We start from the raw sequence: 17,974 nt of genomic DNA, 5'->3' as shown, positions 1-17,974 counted from the left end.
CAGGTGTGAAAGGTTCCTCGGAGCAGAAGAGGAGTTCTGGGTCTGGATCAAACTGAACCAGGTTCTGTTCCAGAGGGAAAACACTTTGTTGGAGAGTTTGGACTTTTCGACCAATCACAGGAAGTAGAGACAGAATTAAACAGTAGAAGAAGAAGAGGAAGAAGAAGAAGAAGAAGAAGCTGCAGTTGTCAGACACACGCCGTCTACAAACCAATCAGAGTCAAGTACAGGTAGACTCCTCCCACACAGGACGTACGTATGACAGACAAAGTTCTTTAGTCCCTAAATTAAAACGTGAAACCAAAACTTCAGGTGTGAAATCGTTCAAATATTGTAGTAAATTCATAATGTTTGAGAGAAAATGAGCCAATGAGAAGTTCTACTCATTTAAACTATCATGAAATATTTTCATATTCTGGTGAGAAATGATTTTAAGAAAAGAGGACAAGTTGTTTTCAGGTTATTTCTTCAGATCTTTGTTTAACTCAGAACTAGAATGTGATGGTGAAACGTGGATTAGAGTTTAGAGCCTGTGAAGGTGTGTGACCGGTCGTACCTGTGACCTGGGGAACGTAGGGGATGGACAGTCGCTCTGCGTTGTACCCTGGTCCTGCCAGACACTCGGCCATGTCCGACACCTGGAAGTACAAGAGTCTGTCGTCCTTGTCCAGAGATTCAGGGAGTCTGAGGAGGAGAGGGACGAAAACATGATTCACTTCCTCTTCACACACTCTTTGTGAGGAGCTCAGATCTGGACTCTCTAAACCACTCGGGTCCTCGTTCAGTAAATCCCTTCAGACCGGGGGTTGCCTGCGTTTCCACCTCTGTCTTTAGCAAAGCTTCATATTGAGCTGAATTACTGAGCTTTTATTTTGGAAAAGTTGTGTCGGTTGTTGAACAGACTCTGAAACAGTCGACATGTATGAAAAAAATCGAATTATCTCAGTAAATCATTCAAACTCATGTAAAAACCGCACAGGACAAGAGAACAGAACATTACACACAGACGAGCGGGGCTGAGCCGGTGATGATGACGAAGGTCGTTCTCTGAAGATGATTTATGATCTGTACGTGAGCACCTTTCAAAATGGATTCTGTGGTTAAACCACAAACACGAGACGTCAGGGATGAGCAGAAGGATCCGAACAGTTTCATCTCGCCTGTGGCTTTAAGACGACAGGTTGTCACAGGACTTATTTAGTCTTTTTCTCTTAATTTGAAGAACTCAGTCTGTAGAAGTCTCCCCTCAGGCAGAACCCTCCATCAGAGGCACTTGTGTTTCACAGGGAAACACGAGAACTACAACACAACTCGAGAACGTTGGGAGGAAGTTGAACAAACGAGACTCGGGGGTTTGCTGAGACGTCGGAGAAACAACAGAAATGTCTGTGCAACTTGACAGAATAACAAACGGCTTTTATACATGAGAGGAGAATATAACGTATATACCTCTCTGACGGTTTTAACTGTAAACCAGCAAGAAACAATGATCAACCTTTAATTATTTTGATGGCCACAGTTTGTGGGGTTCTCAGGTAGTAATGGTTGCAAAGTCCATTATTCTTGAACCTGAAGTCCCCCAATCAGATGGAGTCCCTCGTGGTGTATACTCACAGACACTTGTCTCTGAAGATATGCTCTGGGAGCAGGTACGGAGCGTCCATGTTCCTCAACTCGACGACCTGGACACAAAGAATCACGTCAGTTTGAAACGGCCGCGACACAAAGAACGACAATAACCACAGAACAAGCTTTAACGGCCACAAACAGCTGAGTGTATCAGCAGCGTATTAATACAACTTTAAGGCCCTAATGTCTAAGTTACTCATTAATAACTGTTAATGAAGTATTAAGAGTATTCACGAGTCACAACATCAACATGTGGACGTTACTGTCTCGAGAGACGTTTTCAGACATGAACTTCGTGGACTATGTGGAAATGCTGTGACGATGATATCAGGTCCAGCGGATGTCCCACCTTGCTGACGTGCTGACAGAACGGCGGGTTGGCGATCATCTGGCTCAGGAAGTTGAGATACGCCGCCACCAGCGCCATGACGCCGCAGCGAATGAACATTGGCATGTTCTCCTCGTTGGCCAGAACCATGTCCTGCAGAAACAACAGAGACAATAATGAGAAAACCTCTAGTGCACGAATAAGAGCTTTTTAAATTGTGCTATTCACACTGTTCATCAGTGGAGATGGTCCAGACCAATGGTTCAGGGCGCATGAGAAGAACATTTTATGTATTTATGACTCTTTTGTATTTGTACTTATTGTAAAACAGTATTAACATCAACCTTTATAACGGGACAGGAGACGAAGCGCAGAGAACATTTGATCTTAGTAAACGGTAAAAGTTTGTATTCAGTCTTTGGAGAAACTACAATTCAGTGAAAAGATTCATTCCCGTGCACGTTCAACAAACTGTTATACACGCGTGTTGTTTTTCAAATGTATCACACATGTATGATTTTATTCTCAGGAACATTTAAGTCTTATTTCATCTTATCAAGTCAGAAAATGTTTTCTATTGTCAAAACTAAAATGAAGCTTGAGTTAAATTATTTGATTTACTGTACCACTGTTTTTGTGCTTCTTTTGTTTTTACAGAAATAACTTTAAATGGAAGATTTTGGGCCGGGAGCCTTTAAGCGATTAGTTAAATTAGTTATTAGTTAAATAAACTGAAAGACCATAAAAGTGCCTGAACATGATTCTAATGAACAATCTACCACAGACACACATTACACACATGCAGCGCTTCATATTCAGCCCTACAAGCTCGCTGTGTCACCCCGGGGTCGTTACCCTGGCAACGACCTTTGTACTGAAAGTGTGAAAACACAATCAAATGACGGAGAGTCCCCCGCAACCTCGGAGGATCCAGAGGAAATCTCCCTGCAACCCTGGAAACCCTGCGCACGGATTAAGACAAATATTGTGATGCCAGTGAAATGATGTTTGTGTACTGTGGTGTGTGTGTGTGTGTGTGTGTGTGTGTGTGTGTGTGTGTGTGTGTGTGTGTGTTCACATAACAACATCTGTCGCTTTCTGGAACTTGTAAGACTCCAAAGGGTTGAAGAAGATCCCAGTGCCGATAAACAAGCTACACAAGTATCTCCATGTGTGAGTGTGTTTGTTTTGTGTGTCCAACCCTTGGACGATAAGAACCTCAGGGTGACACACAAACAGCAGGTCCAGTAGGTGTGTTGCGGCCTCTTCTTCACACCTCTTCTATTGGGCGTCCTCCTCTCTAATGACGTTAAGGACTCGGCTGCTGGCGACGACCGGAGTGCGTCACCTGACACCAGGACTACGCCATCGTCTCATGATACTTGAGATTTAAGCACCGTGAAGACGAACAACATTTACACCTGATATCTAACTGTGTTTTCTTTGATCGGATAAAAGACGGAGCTCGACCACATGACAGCTCAGGTGGAAATAAGACCCACATCATTTTTTTGAAACAACAGTGGGTTGGACACACCTTCAGCCGAGGAGGATGATGTTTAAACGACTGAAAGCTCCAGGTGAGACGCGCTTTCCAAGATCTGCATCGCCCAAAGCTTGGGTTTTTAGGTTCGTTGATGTTTTAATGATTCGGACAACAGCACTGCAAACTTTAAAAGCTTCTCATCGCTAAAAGAGCACAAACTGAATCAGCCTCACCTGCAGAGCGATGGCGAGGCGGATGAGGTCGATGACCACCTCCTCGTTGGCCAGCTCAATGGTCAGAATGGCCAGGGTGGTGAAGAGCAGCTCAAAGTTTTTCTGCACGTTGTCCTCTTCCTTGCAGCCCAGGTAGATGTGACGGTAGAGCTGCTGGCCGTGCTGGACATCAGAGAGGAAGAGGAGGACACATTTAAGAGAGGACACATAGAGAGGGAGGAAACCAACGAGAAAGATACGATTCTTCAGATCCACGAGTCGATTATTCGATTTTATTTTAGCTCCGACACGATCAAGTCTTGATTTGTAAAGGTCAAAATATGTCCACACTGTAATGGAACCAAGAAAAATGTATTTGGGCCAATTACAAGGGAAATGAATCTGAGAATAACGTCAGTATTTACAAGAATAAAGTCGTAACTTTACAAGAATAAAGCCAGAATTGTAAAAAACTAAAGTCATAAGCTCGTCGTGTTAATCTGCTTCTTGTTAAATGATCACTGGCGAGCGTGTTCGTCTGACTGTGTTCTTCCCTCTTCGTTCGTCTGATCAGCTTCACACTTGTCATGTGTGTTGTTCAGGGTCCAGTAAAGTTCAGTGTTGAATTTGGTGCAATTTGGACACGTGATCTGTTCAATATGAATAAACTTTGAGTAAACAGGTGACTGGTGCTCTGTAGCAACGTTGTGGATCTCGACGACTGATTCTCCGGGTTCAGGTTCTGAGCACCGAGTCCAGCAGCGGCTCTTTATTTGCTGTGGCTCAGTTACTGAAGGTCACTTCTTCAGTTTGAGAAAGAAAATGTGGAACCAGCGTCACCACGGGTCGAACAAACACTCTGAGTTCAAACAGAGGTTCAGAACAGACACGTAACTGAAAAGGCAGCAGTGCCGTGAAACTGAGAAAATAAATCACATTCATTCTGATTCGGTCTAAAAATAAACCGTCCTTGTCTGAGGCGTCGGTCTTTATAAAATAAATGTGAAAGCAGAATCTCATAACCAAGGCCCGTGACGTCCATTCACCACTGATGAAGACAATGAATCACCTGTAACGAGCCCTGGCAGCAGAGAAGAGCCGGTGCTCTGAGCGCTGGTGATGATGTTGGTAAAGTGAAGGGAGGAAACATCCAGTGACATTTTCAGCCCAGTGGTTGTTCTGTCGGGTGCGAGACATGCGGGTAAAGGTCGCAGCTCAAGTGTGATCCACAGGTGAACAACTTAAACTCTTGAGCTCTTTTTGGAAATGCCACGTGCTGACAGTGACCGGGCTTCTGCTGTCAGGGTCAACACGCTCCCAGACCTCAGAGGAGAATCTCATGGATTGAAATATCGTTTTTTAATCGTTTCATTAACACAAGCATGAGTTGCAGTGTCTCATCTTTGTATTTTTAGGGGGCGCTGTTGTAACAGTTACCTCGTGTTACTTTAACGCTGACCCCGCCTCCTCTCTCACATTAACACGACTCGATTGACAGTTCTGCAAAGTGAATGAGCGACGTTTCATTTGTGAGACGAGTGTAGAAGCTGCAGAAGAGGGAACAGGATTCTCTACCTTCTTCATGAAGGCCACGTCCTGCTTGGAAATCTTTTCTCTTTTAATCTTCAAGGCTGCAACATTAGGAATGATTCTGAAACAGAGACACAAAATCAAATCTACACCACGTATTCAAAACCAGAGTTATTATTATAATTATTAGTTCAAAACCAGCATCGCAGCCACGGACACTTTCTCACTTCTTTCTCAAATCCATTGTGCTTATAGTTGACACTGTTCTGAAGCCCTGACAGTACGATGGGGGAACTTTGTACCTGATGCCGCGTAGCTTGGCCCGGTTGTCATGGCGATCGATGATGTTGTGCAGGATCTCGAGCACCAGCTGCCTCAGCTCGCTGTCCTCCATCAGGGAGATGGAGAAGAGCGGCTCGAGGAAGGGGGGAGGCAAAGCAGCCGCCATGGACTTGGACTTGAAGCCCGAGGTCACCTGAGGCGGAGGGAGACAGGGGGAGAGGGGGGGTGAGCCAACCGATCATAGCGTGGTGTGATTAATTCACAGGCGGCGGCGCTGGGAACACGGCATCAACAGAGCTGAAAGGTTACGTTCACAAGCAGCTGAAACTGTCCCAACGTTGACCTTTATGGTACGTGAGTCTGAGACGAGGATTTATGACCAGTGTGAACAGCTGTTGGGGGGGGGGTTTGAGTGCTTTAAAAGAGGAAGGTGGCGAATTCATCTCCAGTGTATTCCACCTAATACATGAGGTACAAACACAAAGGTTCCCTCTCTCTAGTTGTGTTCACACCTCCGAGACAAAGAGACTGAACCAGCGAGTGATTCAGCTTCAGCCTCCACCACGACTGTCCTCACACATCTGGGTTTTACCCCCGAGAGACTGCACGCACGCACGCTCGCACGCGCACGCACGCACACCACACACACACACACACACACACACACACACACACACACACACACACACACACACACACACACACACACACACACACACACACACACACACACACACACACACACACACACACACACGCGCACGCACTGCCCCATCTTCAGCTGCATGACAATATAAATACTTTGACCTTTCACCTTTCCTCCAGCTGCACTAAGAAGCCAGGTGGTGGCGAGGAGGGGAGCGAGCCGAGGGGAGGACAGGAGGACGCCGTAATAAGTCGCAGTGTGAGCGTGCACGAAACTCTGCACAAGGATGCTGCAGGAAAACAAGCGCACGTGTGTGTGGCATTGACACCCGTGCACGTGTGTGAGTGCCACCTGCGCCTCGTCGCCTCAGTTTCTTACTGAAGCAGATAATTAAAGAGGAGGAGACGTCTTCATGACGCCTTCAAGTGTTGACGACGAAAAACATATTGAAAACAATAATTGAGACGAACAGGAAGTCAAACAGTGTTTGACATGATTGTAAACAAGTCAAATAAGATTTCATTACACACAGCAGCAGTTGATTGGCTCATTATATTTTCTACTTTATTAATGAAATGATGCTAGTTTTATTATTTACTGTTGTCTTGATAAATGACAAGATTTCTCTTTTCCTCCGTTTCTTTCCTGCTTTAAAAAGTGCTGAATAAATAAAGTTTATCATTATTATCATTATTATTTGTATTGTTGTTAAAGAAACCTGGGTTAGTGTGTAGTTGGGTTTGTAAAATTCTTTGGTTTATTTGCTGCAACAATCAGGAAAATTAAAAACTTGTCTTCCTCCTCCTCAGAAGGAAAGGTTTGATTGACAGTATTTACAGAAGCACTCACCATGATGAGGGAGCTGAGCAGCATGGCCTGGATCCTCTTGGTGCCCTGGTGCCTGGAGACGAGAAACACAGTGAGTCACTTCCCCTCTCTGCATCCTGAGGCTAGTGTCACGCTTCAGCTCGAAGCCCGGCTCTCGCACTTAGAAACTCTGCTTGTGCTTCAGCTCTGCTCCTCGCGCTCTCGCTGCTTCTGTGCACCTGGGAAACGTCTGTGAGAACTCGCCCACCTACTGGTTTTGGTTACTTTTGCTGTTATTTAATTCAATACTTGATTTTGCCTCCATATTCACCAGAGAGCTGCTGGACTCCTGCTCCATGGAGGAGTCGCAGTTTGTCCTTTAAGCAAATGGACAGGAAGCCTGAGTGGTTATAGAGCCGTCGAGGGCAGGAACCTTGTTCAAGTTACCACCCGTACGGGACACTCAGAGACATAAAACAAACACACCCACAGCTGACAAGCTGCAGAGACACATGACCTGAAGAGGAGACAGAAGAGAGGAGGAGGGACAGGAGGATGGAGGGAGAGGAGGAGGGACAGGAGGATGGAGAAGAGACAGGAGAAGAGGAGGAAGGAGAAGAGGAGGGAGAAGAGGAAGGAGAAGAGGAGGAGGGAGAAGAGGAGGAAGAAGAGGAGGGAGAAGAGGAAGAAGAAGAGGAGGGACAGGAGGATGGAGAAGAGGAAGGAGAAGAGGAGGAGGGAGAAGAGGAGGGAGAAGAGGAGGACAGTGTTTCGTTTGATTCAGGATTATCTGCTCCTGAACCCCTGAGGTCTGAGGGATTAGCTTGTTTTTCTTTTCTTTCCTTTTTTTAGGACGGAGATCTGGATTCACCGCGGGCGTCCAGGAGGTGAAGTGAGGACAGATTAAGACACAATTCACTGGATGAGAAGAGGAGAGTGCGTGTGTGTGTGTGTGTGTGTGTGTGTGTGTGTGTGTGTGTGTGTGTGTGTGTGTGTGTGTGTGTGTGTGTGTGTGATCATCTCAGCCGACAGCGTCATCATTAACCACGTGAATACTTGTCAGATGTTTTGGCTTCACATCTGGGAGCCGTCGTGTCGCCCATCTTTATTCACAGGGGACGAGGAGCCGACATCTGTGGCTAACAAACGTGTGGACTCACCCAATCTTGACGGTGTCCAGGGTGTGGCAGGGGGTTCCGTACACCGGCACTTTGCCCATGATGAACATCATGACCTCAGCTCGCTGGTAATCTGGAAGGTTCCCACCGAAGAAGCCTGCGAGGAGGAGAGACGAGTGACGAGTCAGCACTCGAGTTAAAACACAGTGTAGAGCTGGACCGATCCTTTAACAAGAAAAGTCTGCTGCACCGATGGTCTGGATGATGGCGTTCTGGACGATTCGCTCCTCGCTCTCTTTGCCGCGGCCGGACGAGACGCTGATGCTGGAGTTCCTCCTCGAGCTCTCGCCCAGCTCGAAGTCCACGCTCATCCGCAGGTGTTTGAGCAGAGTGTTGAACACCTCCAGCACCGTGGGACCTGCAGTCACACACACACACACATAGATATCAGTCCTCTAAACATGGCGGGTGGTTTTCATCTGGGAAATCAACAGAAATGTTGAAAGAAATCTCACAATGTTAAAGAAACTGAACAGAAAATTGGATCCACACAAAAATGTAACTCCTCCCAATACTGCATCCTGTCACCAAGTTCCGTGTAAATCCGTCCAGTGGTTTTTGCCTAATCCTGCTAAATGATAGACAAACTAAAAACAAGGATTCCTGGATCTTCCCGTTAATCCGGATCTGCTCCAAAAGGTAAATGTCTTGTTCCCTGTCTCCCACAACCCGTCCGCAAGACTGGAAATCAGTTGAGTAGTTTTTTATTAATCCTGCCGAACTTCAACAAAACATAACCTCCATGGCGGAGATTTAAAAATGTAAATCTAAAACCACTTCAGTCTTGTTCCATCGGAAAGTAAACTGGCTCGTCCGTTTCCTGTGTTGATTCCTTCACATTGTGACATGAGGACTTCTACAACTACACAACATCACTGTGCTACTCTACAACATCAACACTCAGATACAACACCACAACTGATCTGAATCCAACATGTTCAGACTCACTACTCTTGTGACACTGCGAACTGGGTGAAAACTCCTGTACGATGTGGTCGGCTCTGGTTTGTCTGCTCAGCTGCTTCATCACGGATATGAATGATTTGAAGTAAATATCAAACACACCTTCCAACACAATGCATCTCGTGTCCAAATCAAAATGTACATTTTCCTTCTTTAACCAAAGCTCCTCGTGCTTCACATTATTTACATGAAGTATCTTTCACAAAGGCTTTGAAGGAAAACAACATTTTATAATTTATTTCTTGATTTTATTACCAGGTTTTTAATATTTCTGACATTAAAACAGAACACGCTGTGTTCCTGGTTAATGCCGAGCGTCCACCTGGTCGGTGAGTGTCTGCACAAACTGTTCTCTACTGAATATTCAGCTTGCATCTAAACACATCGTCATACTGTACCGAGCCACAGATTGGGAGGAGTCGTGTTTTCACTTTCAAAGGTGAAATCACTTCTTTTGGACTCTGGAGTCATTCCTGTTCAAAAAGAAAGACGTTTGTTTGCCCCGGCGAAGGCAGTGAAACACACAGGCTGTTGGAAATAAGTACAAATAAAAATCTGATTCAATAAACTCAAGAAAATGTAGTTTCCTCAAATGGCAGATTATCCAATTAAAACCATATCTGAACACAACTTGATGCAAACTTTATTTCTCGGAAACTGAAGCTGATATTTCAGAGGCTGAGATATAAAAGTTTCATTAGACGTTGAGTTTCATCAGGTTTGTTTTTCACAGGGTGAATAAAAGAGTCATTCTTGTGAGAGTAGCTTGTGTTTTTCATCGTGTGAATCTTCCTCTGCAGGTGTTTGTGTTAACGCTTTGTTCACATTGTGAGACACTTTCTCCAGTGTTGTGAAACTTAGACTTTGCAGCTGCATTTTGAAATATTATTTTAACGTTGTTGTGTCATAATAAAGTCTGCGTCCTCCCAAAAAACTAAATAGAATATTTAAACCTACGATGATATTAAACCGGGAAAAGAAGCGAAAGCCAACATCCGAGGACCATTTCTCAGTTTTGCTTCATAAATGATTAATTGTTTTGTTTTTATTAAGTTAAGGAGTGACGTCATTTCCTCGTCCACCTCCTGAGCCGCCGCTCTGATCCTCACTCACCCACGGAGCCTTTGGCAGCGATGGCCACCGTCTCCAGCAGGACCTGCACGATGCCGGCTCTGACCCGTGGCGTCGTCTTTTTGTGAGCGTCCAGGTGGTTCAGCACCTGATGGATGACGTGGTGGGAGTGCTGCGCCTGGAGGAGCCACACAAAGACACACGTAAATGTTAAATACGGCGGAACAGCCCCGGCGATGACCGACCCGGTGAGATCGGAACGAGGAGGTGTTTGAAACTGAAGTGGTGAAATAAAAGGAGATCTTCTGTGAGCACTGTACCTGGATGGAGTACATGATGATTCTGAAGCAGGAAACTGCAAACTCGTTGGGGTCCCACAGGTTGTGGTTATCCAGGTGACTGAAAACAAGGAATATTCAGGTTTTAACAACACGGAGACATTCATATGTTCACGAGTCGCCGGATGTGAACAGACACGTATTTGATCATCATCACTAATTGTGAAATAGTGTGTTGCCTCTGAGGATAACGAGAGTCGAACGTCTGGCTCCTTGGATGTCGGGGGCTCAAGAGTGCTGGACCCCGTGATCGGATGTTCTCGTCCACGGTGACTCACGAGATCAAAAGCTCCTCCAGCTGCTTGGAGAGGCAGCGGGATCGTTTCCCACTTCAGGAGAAGAGAACGTAAGAGCCGAGAGCCGAGATAGGAGGATTTTCAAGGGCGTAAAACAGGCTGCGGCTGATCCTGGGTTTGTCAGAGGAGGTTTGTACCTGTGACTCCAGTTTCCAGGTCTCACACAGAACAGAGGGCGTCAGGTGACGACTGCAGAACGCTGTGGTTCAGCTCCACCACAGGTTGATCAGTGGCTCTGCATCTTTACCATCAGAACACGGTGCTTTACGGTGTATTTGACTTTAAATGGACCATAATTTACAAAATGAACATGGATGTATATTTGGCATGTTCTTGAATTCTTGGTGCCGTGATCTGTTCCCTCCTTCGTTCCCAACAGATTAAAACCACCTCCACTTCCTGTGAGGAACGCCGGGTAGGGAAATGAATAAACCTCGTCTCGAAAAACTTTACACCCACGAACCAGCCCCGGCAAAGAGCAGCCATTTTAAACAGTCTGCTGAGATCGATGCAAACACGAAATTAGTGTCAGAGAAAGAGGAAGAGAAAAAGGAGATGGATGGAGTCAGAGGGAGGAGAGGAGAAAAGGAGCGACACATTAAAATGAAAAGGGGGAAAGCAGAGGACGGTGATAAGGAGGATTGGGAGCTGGTTTCACCAAAATGACGTCAAACCAAACCCCCAAACCCCCGTTAACCCCAATCCCTGCTATTTATAGACGGAAGACGCTCTCCTCCCCCGCCTCCCCTCGCTGCAGGGGCTTTGCAGGAGGAAACTCAGAAACAGGGACAGACACGAAGCTCCACGACTGTTTAACCCAGAGAGACATTAAAGACGTTAAAGGAAAACGTTCGGTCCTGTGCTGCTGTTGTCGGGTGTTCAGATCTGAACGCTCACACCTTTTCAACACATCCTGTCGGGCGAGGACAACACATTTTAATCAACCATAGTATTTTTGACCATCCAAGGTAGACTCACCTCAAGCTAAGAGATTGGGGAACAATGTCGTATTCTCCTGTAGAAGCTACAAGTCGTATGATATGTGTTTTGTCGTTGGAAGTCAAGGAAACGAACTACACTACCCACAATCCTCAGGTGTACTAGAGACGTCTTTGATCTGTGGACTGCACTGATGAAACCGCTCGGCCCTGTTACGCTGCTGTGGCGTTTCCACATGTGCACAGCGCTCTCACCTCATCAGGTTAAAAAAGAAAGAACTGGTGAAGTCACTGCACATGAAATGTCTCAGGTATAAATGTTAAGATGACAAAACACTGAAGTTTATGTTGTACTCAAAAGGTATTTATGGGTTTCTGAGTGAAGACGCTAGAAACAAACCAAAGTGCACTGTTTTAGTTGAATTTAATTTTATGAGTACAACTAATCTTCACCACATTAGTCAACAAGTTGAAGTAGAACTCATGACCTGCGTTAACGAGAAGATTTTACAGTTGTGTTGTGTTTCTTTAACGTTTCCTGTGCCTGGTGATCGATTGTGTTACAGTGGAAAAGATTGATCGACAGCGACAGAGTGACACAGACGGAGACACTTTAATAAACTCTGCTCGCAAAGACAGACGAGAGGGACGGGAGCAGACGGAGGAGAGGACGAGGAAAGAAGACGACTGCTACGACATAAAACAACTGGAAGACAACAAATCAGACAATGAGCGATATCATCACACGGACGCCTTCTTCTCGCCTCTGGAAATATCTGACAGCCAATCGGCAGCTATGAATAAATAACTGGTTCTGATGCAGTTGGAGGTTTCCTGTCAACAGTTCTAAAGGAAGCAATGCAGACCCACTGCGCTCTCTTAGATTTATACCCTGCACCTTATTTTACCAGAAAATATTAAAAACAGTTTACCTGGTAAAGAGGAAGACGCTTTTTATTAAACCAGAATCAGCCTTTCGATCGCTGTTTTCAAAGCCACCAGACTCCATTTACAAAAGGAATGATTTTACCTCACAGAACAAAGGAGTTGCTGGTTCACTGCTACTTCCACCAATTTGTTGGTTTGTGTTATTGTGCGACTTGCAGCGATGGAAGAGGTTGAGTCCATTTACTTCAGTAGAAGTACCACACAACAACACAAGCAGAGCAGCGGTGCACCACAAGATGAAAACAACTAGATGCTGGTTGTTTCTGGTTCAAAACAAGATCTTACTCTTTTCCAAAAAGGGTTTATTTCAGTTATAATGTTGTCAAAGACTTCCTGTTATTGTTCGTGACAAAAACACTTTTACTTTGTCCCAATCGCTGACTTGGAAATAAAGGAACATTTGGTGAATAAATCCTGGAGTTATTCTTTAATACATGCACGAGAACAAATGGTGTGAAGTGGAAGAAGATTATGTGCTGGACGTCTACGCACCACATGTTAGTGTGTCGACATGTTTAAGTCATTGTATATATATTTTGTATCTAGGACGGGAGCTCGGCTGACGCTACCTGATGAGCCGTGGCCTCAGTGAACGGCCGTTTTAAAGAAAAGAGAAAATAGGGAAGTTGAGCTTGAAACAAACTGACGAGGCTCCGAGGAGATGAGTGTTGGAGGAGAGGGAACAATGATTAAAGCAGCTTCCCTCTTGAGGAGGAGACGGACGTCGAGCAGTCACAGTAATATCATGTCATTAATTGTTAATAGCAGCATTAAGAGGCTCGCAGCAGCGTGATACTGTCATTTAGAACATGACATTCTGACACGACGTTAAACTACAACCAACACTGTGATGTCAAGTCCAGACTCATATGATACATGTACTCAAGAAGTTAAAGGAAGTCAATGAGAGGCGTGTTTTCTCATAATAAGACCGTGACCTTCACCTTTGACCTTTGACCACCGTATTCTAATCATTGTCCAAGTGAGAGGAACAGACGGACTCAGGATACATCTGTTAAAACCAAGAGAGCGAATGTGAACCTTTGGATTTTCACTTAACGTTAAGTGGCATTTCTGTACAAATACAGAAAGTGTGTGATCATTTACCGTCATGTTAATTTGGGACAAATTGGATATAAATATATTTTCAGCTGCACAGAAGCAAATATCAAAATCTAACCGAACAAATACACAGGAATAGAAAACAGCAGCTCCAGTAATAGATTTAAAAACTAAATCTCCAGTCAGGACAAATCTGTCTGTTTTCCCACTGAGGTCTGTTTAAATTGGTTTAAATCCGATTGGTACCTTTCTGTCAGAAACAAGGTGCTGTACGTACATCACATCGCTCAGCAAACAGGATTCACATCGAGCGGAAACGGCACCGTAAGCTTCAGCTCCTGCAAACAATCAATAGTCCGGCGCCTGAAGGTCTGAGCCACAGCAGACCGACAATTTACCCAACGAGTGTCACAGCAGAGGGACACAAAGTGCAGAGAGAGAAAAGTTCAATTACACAAACTTAAATGACCTTGAAGATTGTCCCAGTCAGTGTCTCTGGATCTTCTCCTGCAGCCTCCTAGTAACATGTCCTCGTGAGTCCATGTGAGGAGACAGCAGGACAATGTGTGGAAGCTTCCCAGAGAGCGAGTGGACGTGTTGACGAGGTTTCTAACACGTGACGGACGTGAAACTGGAAGAACACAAAGATCTCAGGATGAAGAAGAGGAGCCGTACACGTAGAAGACGAAGACGTCCACTTGGAAACACGAGGAGGTTCCAGATCTTCTGGTGATGAGGGCCAACGCCGGTGTGGATGAGCTGTAAACAACAACACTGATCTTTCCACAGCAGAGTTTATACGTCATGTCCGGCCTCGCTGCTCCAGGCTCGCCTGCTGCTCTACAGGCTCCGCCCCTGCTGCTCTACAGGCTCCGCCCCTCGCCTGGACGTTCCCACATGTTCCTGTTTGAACGAGTCGGGACCCGACAACCTGCTGCTGCTGCTTCACCAACACTAACATGTCCAGACAACATTTCACTGAGTTCATGTCTGAAATCAGCTCAGTGATCATTATTGTTATTCAGATTCATGACGCTTCATTCTGTCACACCAGAACACTGACTGACCCAGTGACATCACAATCCCTGGAGCCGACCTGCTGGCAAGACTGAAAACTGCTGAAGAGAGGAAGAGTCGTTTGAACGTGTAAATGAGCTTTTCCTGCTGAAGCTGTGGAGGATGAAGGAGCCAAAGACAAGGCTGCAACAGAGCGGCTCAGCCGAGCGGAAACACACTGGGACAGGGGAACATCCCAGCGGGCCTCGGCCGTTTGCTCCGTAATTGTCCAATTTATGTGAACCGTGCCGAGTGGCGAGGCAGCGCGGCCTATAAGAGCCGTGACGGGGATATTTAATTCCCAGGGGGGAGACGTGGTCACCGGGTGGCGACGGTGCGCTGCGTTCACACGACAGCCGCCCGCGTGATAACAGAGCTCATTTAATTTCCTGTGTGTGCTGGGAGTCTGCGGTGAGGAAGAGGTGTGTGTGTGTGTGTGTGTGTGTGTGTGTGTGTGTGTGTGTGTGTAAGTATGTGCTAGAAAATGAATGAAGGACTTGTAAGAGGATGAGTCCTGAAATTGTCCCTAAACGCACACAAACATCCATGTACACACTCTTCCAGTGTGCACGTGAAATGTTCCTGAAATGCTCTGGAGGTTCTGTATGTGAGAACTTGAATGTCACATTTGACGGGGAGAGGGACGTCTGGAACATCCTGATCAGCTGCCTCTCCCACCAGAAGAAATTAAATGAATCAACCTGTTTAGCCTTTTAAAAAACAAATAACATAAACGTTGCATATTGAAGCCTGCTCTTGCTTTTCCAGGATGAACAACAATGGCTGCAGAGTAAAGAACATGTTCTTGTTGTTTTACTTTTCATCACTTCGTACTCACACTAAGACGGGCCGGACAGCGTTGTTCATGTTGCCATAGGCCGCCCTGCCCAGCAGCTCTCTGAAGCAGCTCTCAGCCAGCGACGCCGGGTTCTCCTCGCCATCCTGACCCGCCCCCGATGGTGTGCCGGGCTGCCCCGCCCTGCAGGAGGAGAGGAGGAGAGTTCAGTATAGGAAGTACAGCTGTGGGAAGCACTTCCTGAACAGCAGCAGTGAAGACAGCTAATCTGAAAACAACCTCCGTCAACAAAATGTTTAAAATTGAAATTACTGAAGAAGCTTCAACAATCAATTCATCATATCACACACAAAAGACACGTGAGAGAGAGAGTGCAGAGCGAAATGACAAAGATAAACCTCCAGGATGTGGAGAGGATGAAGAATGAGGAACTAAAGACGGAGCAGAGGCTGAAGAGAAATCAATCAGAGCAGCTGAAAAAAGGGAGAAATCAAATGAAAGAGTATCGACCAGCCTCAGTCAGATAGGTGTGTGTGTGTGTGTGTGTGTGTGTGTGTGTGTGTGTGTGTGTGTGGCGTCAATCTGTCTACATCAGGAGACACTGTAAAAAAAATAATACGTAGGTACGAAATGTTCTAAATGTCTAATCATCACAGAGAAGATGAGACCAATGAAACAATTATAGAAACGTTATTCATTTACAGGTTCTACCGGATCTTGAAGAGGTTCTTAGGATCCTTCATGGTTTTTGAGTAGTTGATGGGAAGGTTCTAGGAGTTTGGGGTTCTAGTGGTAATTGGGACGGTTCTTTGGATCGTTCAAGGTGTTTTTGTGGTTGATGGGAAGGTTCTCACTTCCTTTACAAGGCTCTAGTGGGAAGTGAGAAGCTTCCCTGGATTGTTCAGAAAGCTTTAGTGGTTGATTGGAAGGTTCTTGAAGTCCTTCAGGAAGTTCTAGGGGTTGTCAAAGGTTTGAGTTGTCATTAAGAAGGTTCTAGTTGAGAAAATATCGTAGTTATTTGTGTGAGAAATCAACTTGACATTGAACATTAACTGAGACGGACACTTCAACGCCTTTAAATGAACAGGATGCTTCATGATCCACCAGAACACAAGAGATGGCTTGTGATGAAATGTGAACAGGAGCTTTCTTTCAGCATTTGAACAAACTATCTGTGCTCTCAATTCGTTTTTCCATTTTTTTACTTCACAGCCGCCCTGTCGATCCTACAGCTCAACATCCAACACAAAACTTATTGTGTTCACGTTTGTCATCTTCTGCACAGCTGCCGAGAATCCACAGGCCTGGCTTGAGACCAGGGCCGCCTCCTGTTATGCTGTATTGATAAAAATAATGCAATTGTAAATCAGCAATAAGCCAGCACGTAGATGGACTGTTGGCAGCCGGGTCTCAGGAGGGAAACTGCAATTACTGTCGGCCCACACAGGCCAGAGGAAATTAAATGCTTGTTGCTTGTTCGAGGCAGCAAAACGAGATAAAAATGAAAATCTCTCCAGTAATAGACGGTGGGTTGGTGCTGTTGAATGAATTGTCCAGAGAAAACTTTGTAAAAGCTGGATATGTTTCCAGATGATTGGCAGCTGAATGTTAAAGCTGGTGCTGAGCAGCGAGACCCGTTTGGATCATAACCACACGTTGTGTTCGGCCACAGGAAACGATGCAGAGTGCAATTACAAGTTTGTTGAATACAATAACGGTGCAGCTATAAATAAAATGCCTCATTGGCTTTCAATGTTTGGCTGCAGTGGAAAAATTAATAACACTCATAAGTTTAGGACTTTTAAAATAAAGTTACACAGTGTTTCACAGACTGGACAAACTGTTTGTTATAATAATAAGAAATGGTCCATTCAATATTCATATAAAATGTAGGTTCTCTCTTAATAAAACCACTTACTTTTCCACAAATCATGAAAAAAACTACATTTTAAATATAATTTTAATAACACATTTTTATTTAAACTTAACATTTTCCCTTTTGTTGGTATCAATGTTCATTACGAATCACTTAATATCAGTAGAATTGTTTTTTTTTTAATCAGAGGTATCATTGTCACTACATTTAGAGACGGCTCCTAAAAGTGAAGCCAAAGCATCTTGATCACCCCCTGGTGGCTGGCTGCAGTATAGATCATACACCCTGCCTCCTCCATGTTAGCAAATGGTACACGGAAGTCGGAAAACAAATAAATAAAAAGATATCCAAGTACACGTCTATATCGTATTAATACATATTTTCGTGAAAGTGAACCGTGTGTGCAGTTTTGATCTAATGTTGTTCTTGTATTGATGAAGAGCAAAAGGGGGGGTGGGGGGGGGGAGACAAAGTGCCGCAGGTCGGAGTTGAACCCACGGCAGACGACCCGCTCCGCCAGGTGAGCGGAGTT

General features: G+C 45.2%; 1 protein-coding gene across 2 annotated transcripts in view; it reads right to left on the bottom strand.

The window, feature by feature from the left end:
• Positions 1-17,974, bottom strand: part of efr3a (EFR3 homolog A (S. cerevisiae)) — a 64,436-nt gene that overhangs the window by 8,607 nt on the left and 37,855 nt on the right. For both annotated transcript variants that reach the window (XM_035169635.2, XM_035169636.2), the window contains exons 8-19: positions 15,609-15,749; positions 10,453-10,531; positions 10,175-10,310; positions 8,289-8,456; positions 8,081-8,195; positions 6,963-7,014; positions 5,488-5,660; positions 5,231-5,306; positions 3,677-3,838; positions 1,979-2,110; positions 1,615-1,682; positions 557-684 (exon numbers count right to left, since the gene is read on the bottom strand). In XM_035169635.2, the coding sequence (XP_035025526.1) occupies positions 557-684; positions 1,615-1,682; positions 1,979-2,110; positions 3,677-3,838; positions 5,231-5,306; positions 5,488-5,660; positions 6,963-7,014; positions 8,081-8,195; positions 8,289-8,456; positions 10,175-10,310; positions 10,453-10,531; positions 15,609-15,749 (1,430 nt within the window). The remainder of the gene's footprint in view (positions 1-556; positions 685-1,614; positions 1,683-1,978; positions 2,111-3,676; positions 3,839-5,230; positions 5,307-5,487; positions 5,661-6,962; positions 7,015-8,080; positions 8,196-8,288; positions 8,457-10,174; positions 10,311-10,452; positions 10,532-15,608; positions 15,750-17,974) is intronic.

Source organism: Hippoglossus stenolepis, chromosome 11 (assembly GCF_022539355.2).
Source record: "Hippoglossus stenolepis isolate QCI-W04-F060 chromosome 11, HSTE1.2, whole genome shotgun sequence".
Taxonomy (NCBI): Eukaryota; Metazoa; Chordata; class Actinopteri; order Pleuronectiformes; family Pleuronectidae; genus Hippoglossus; species Hippoglossus stenolepis.
The sequence above is the reverse complement of the archived record's forward strand: the minus strand, read 5'-3'. Positions and strand labels throughout refer to the sequence as shown.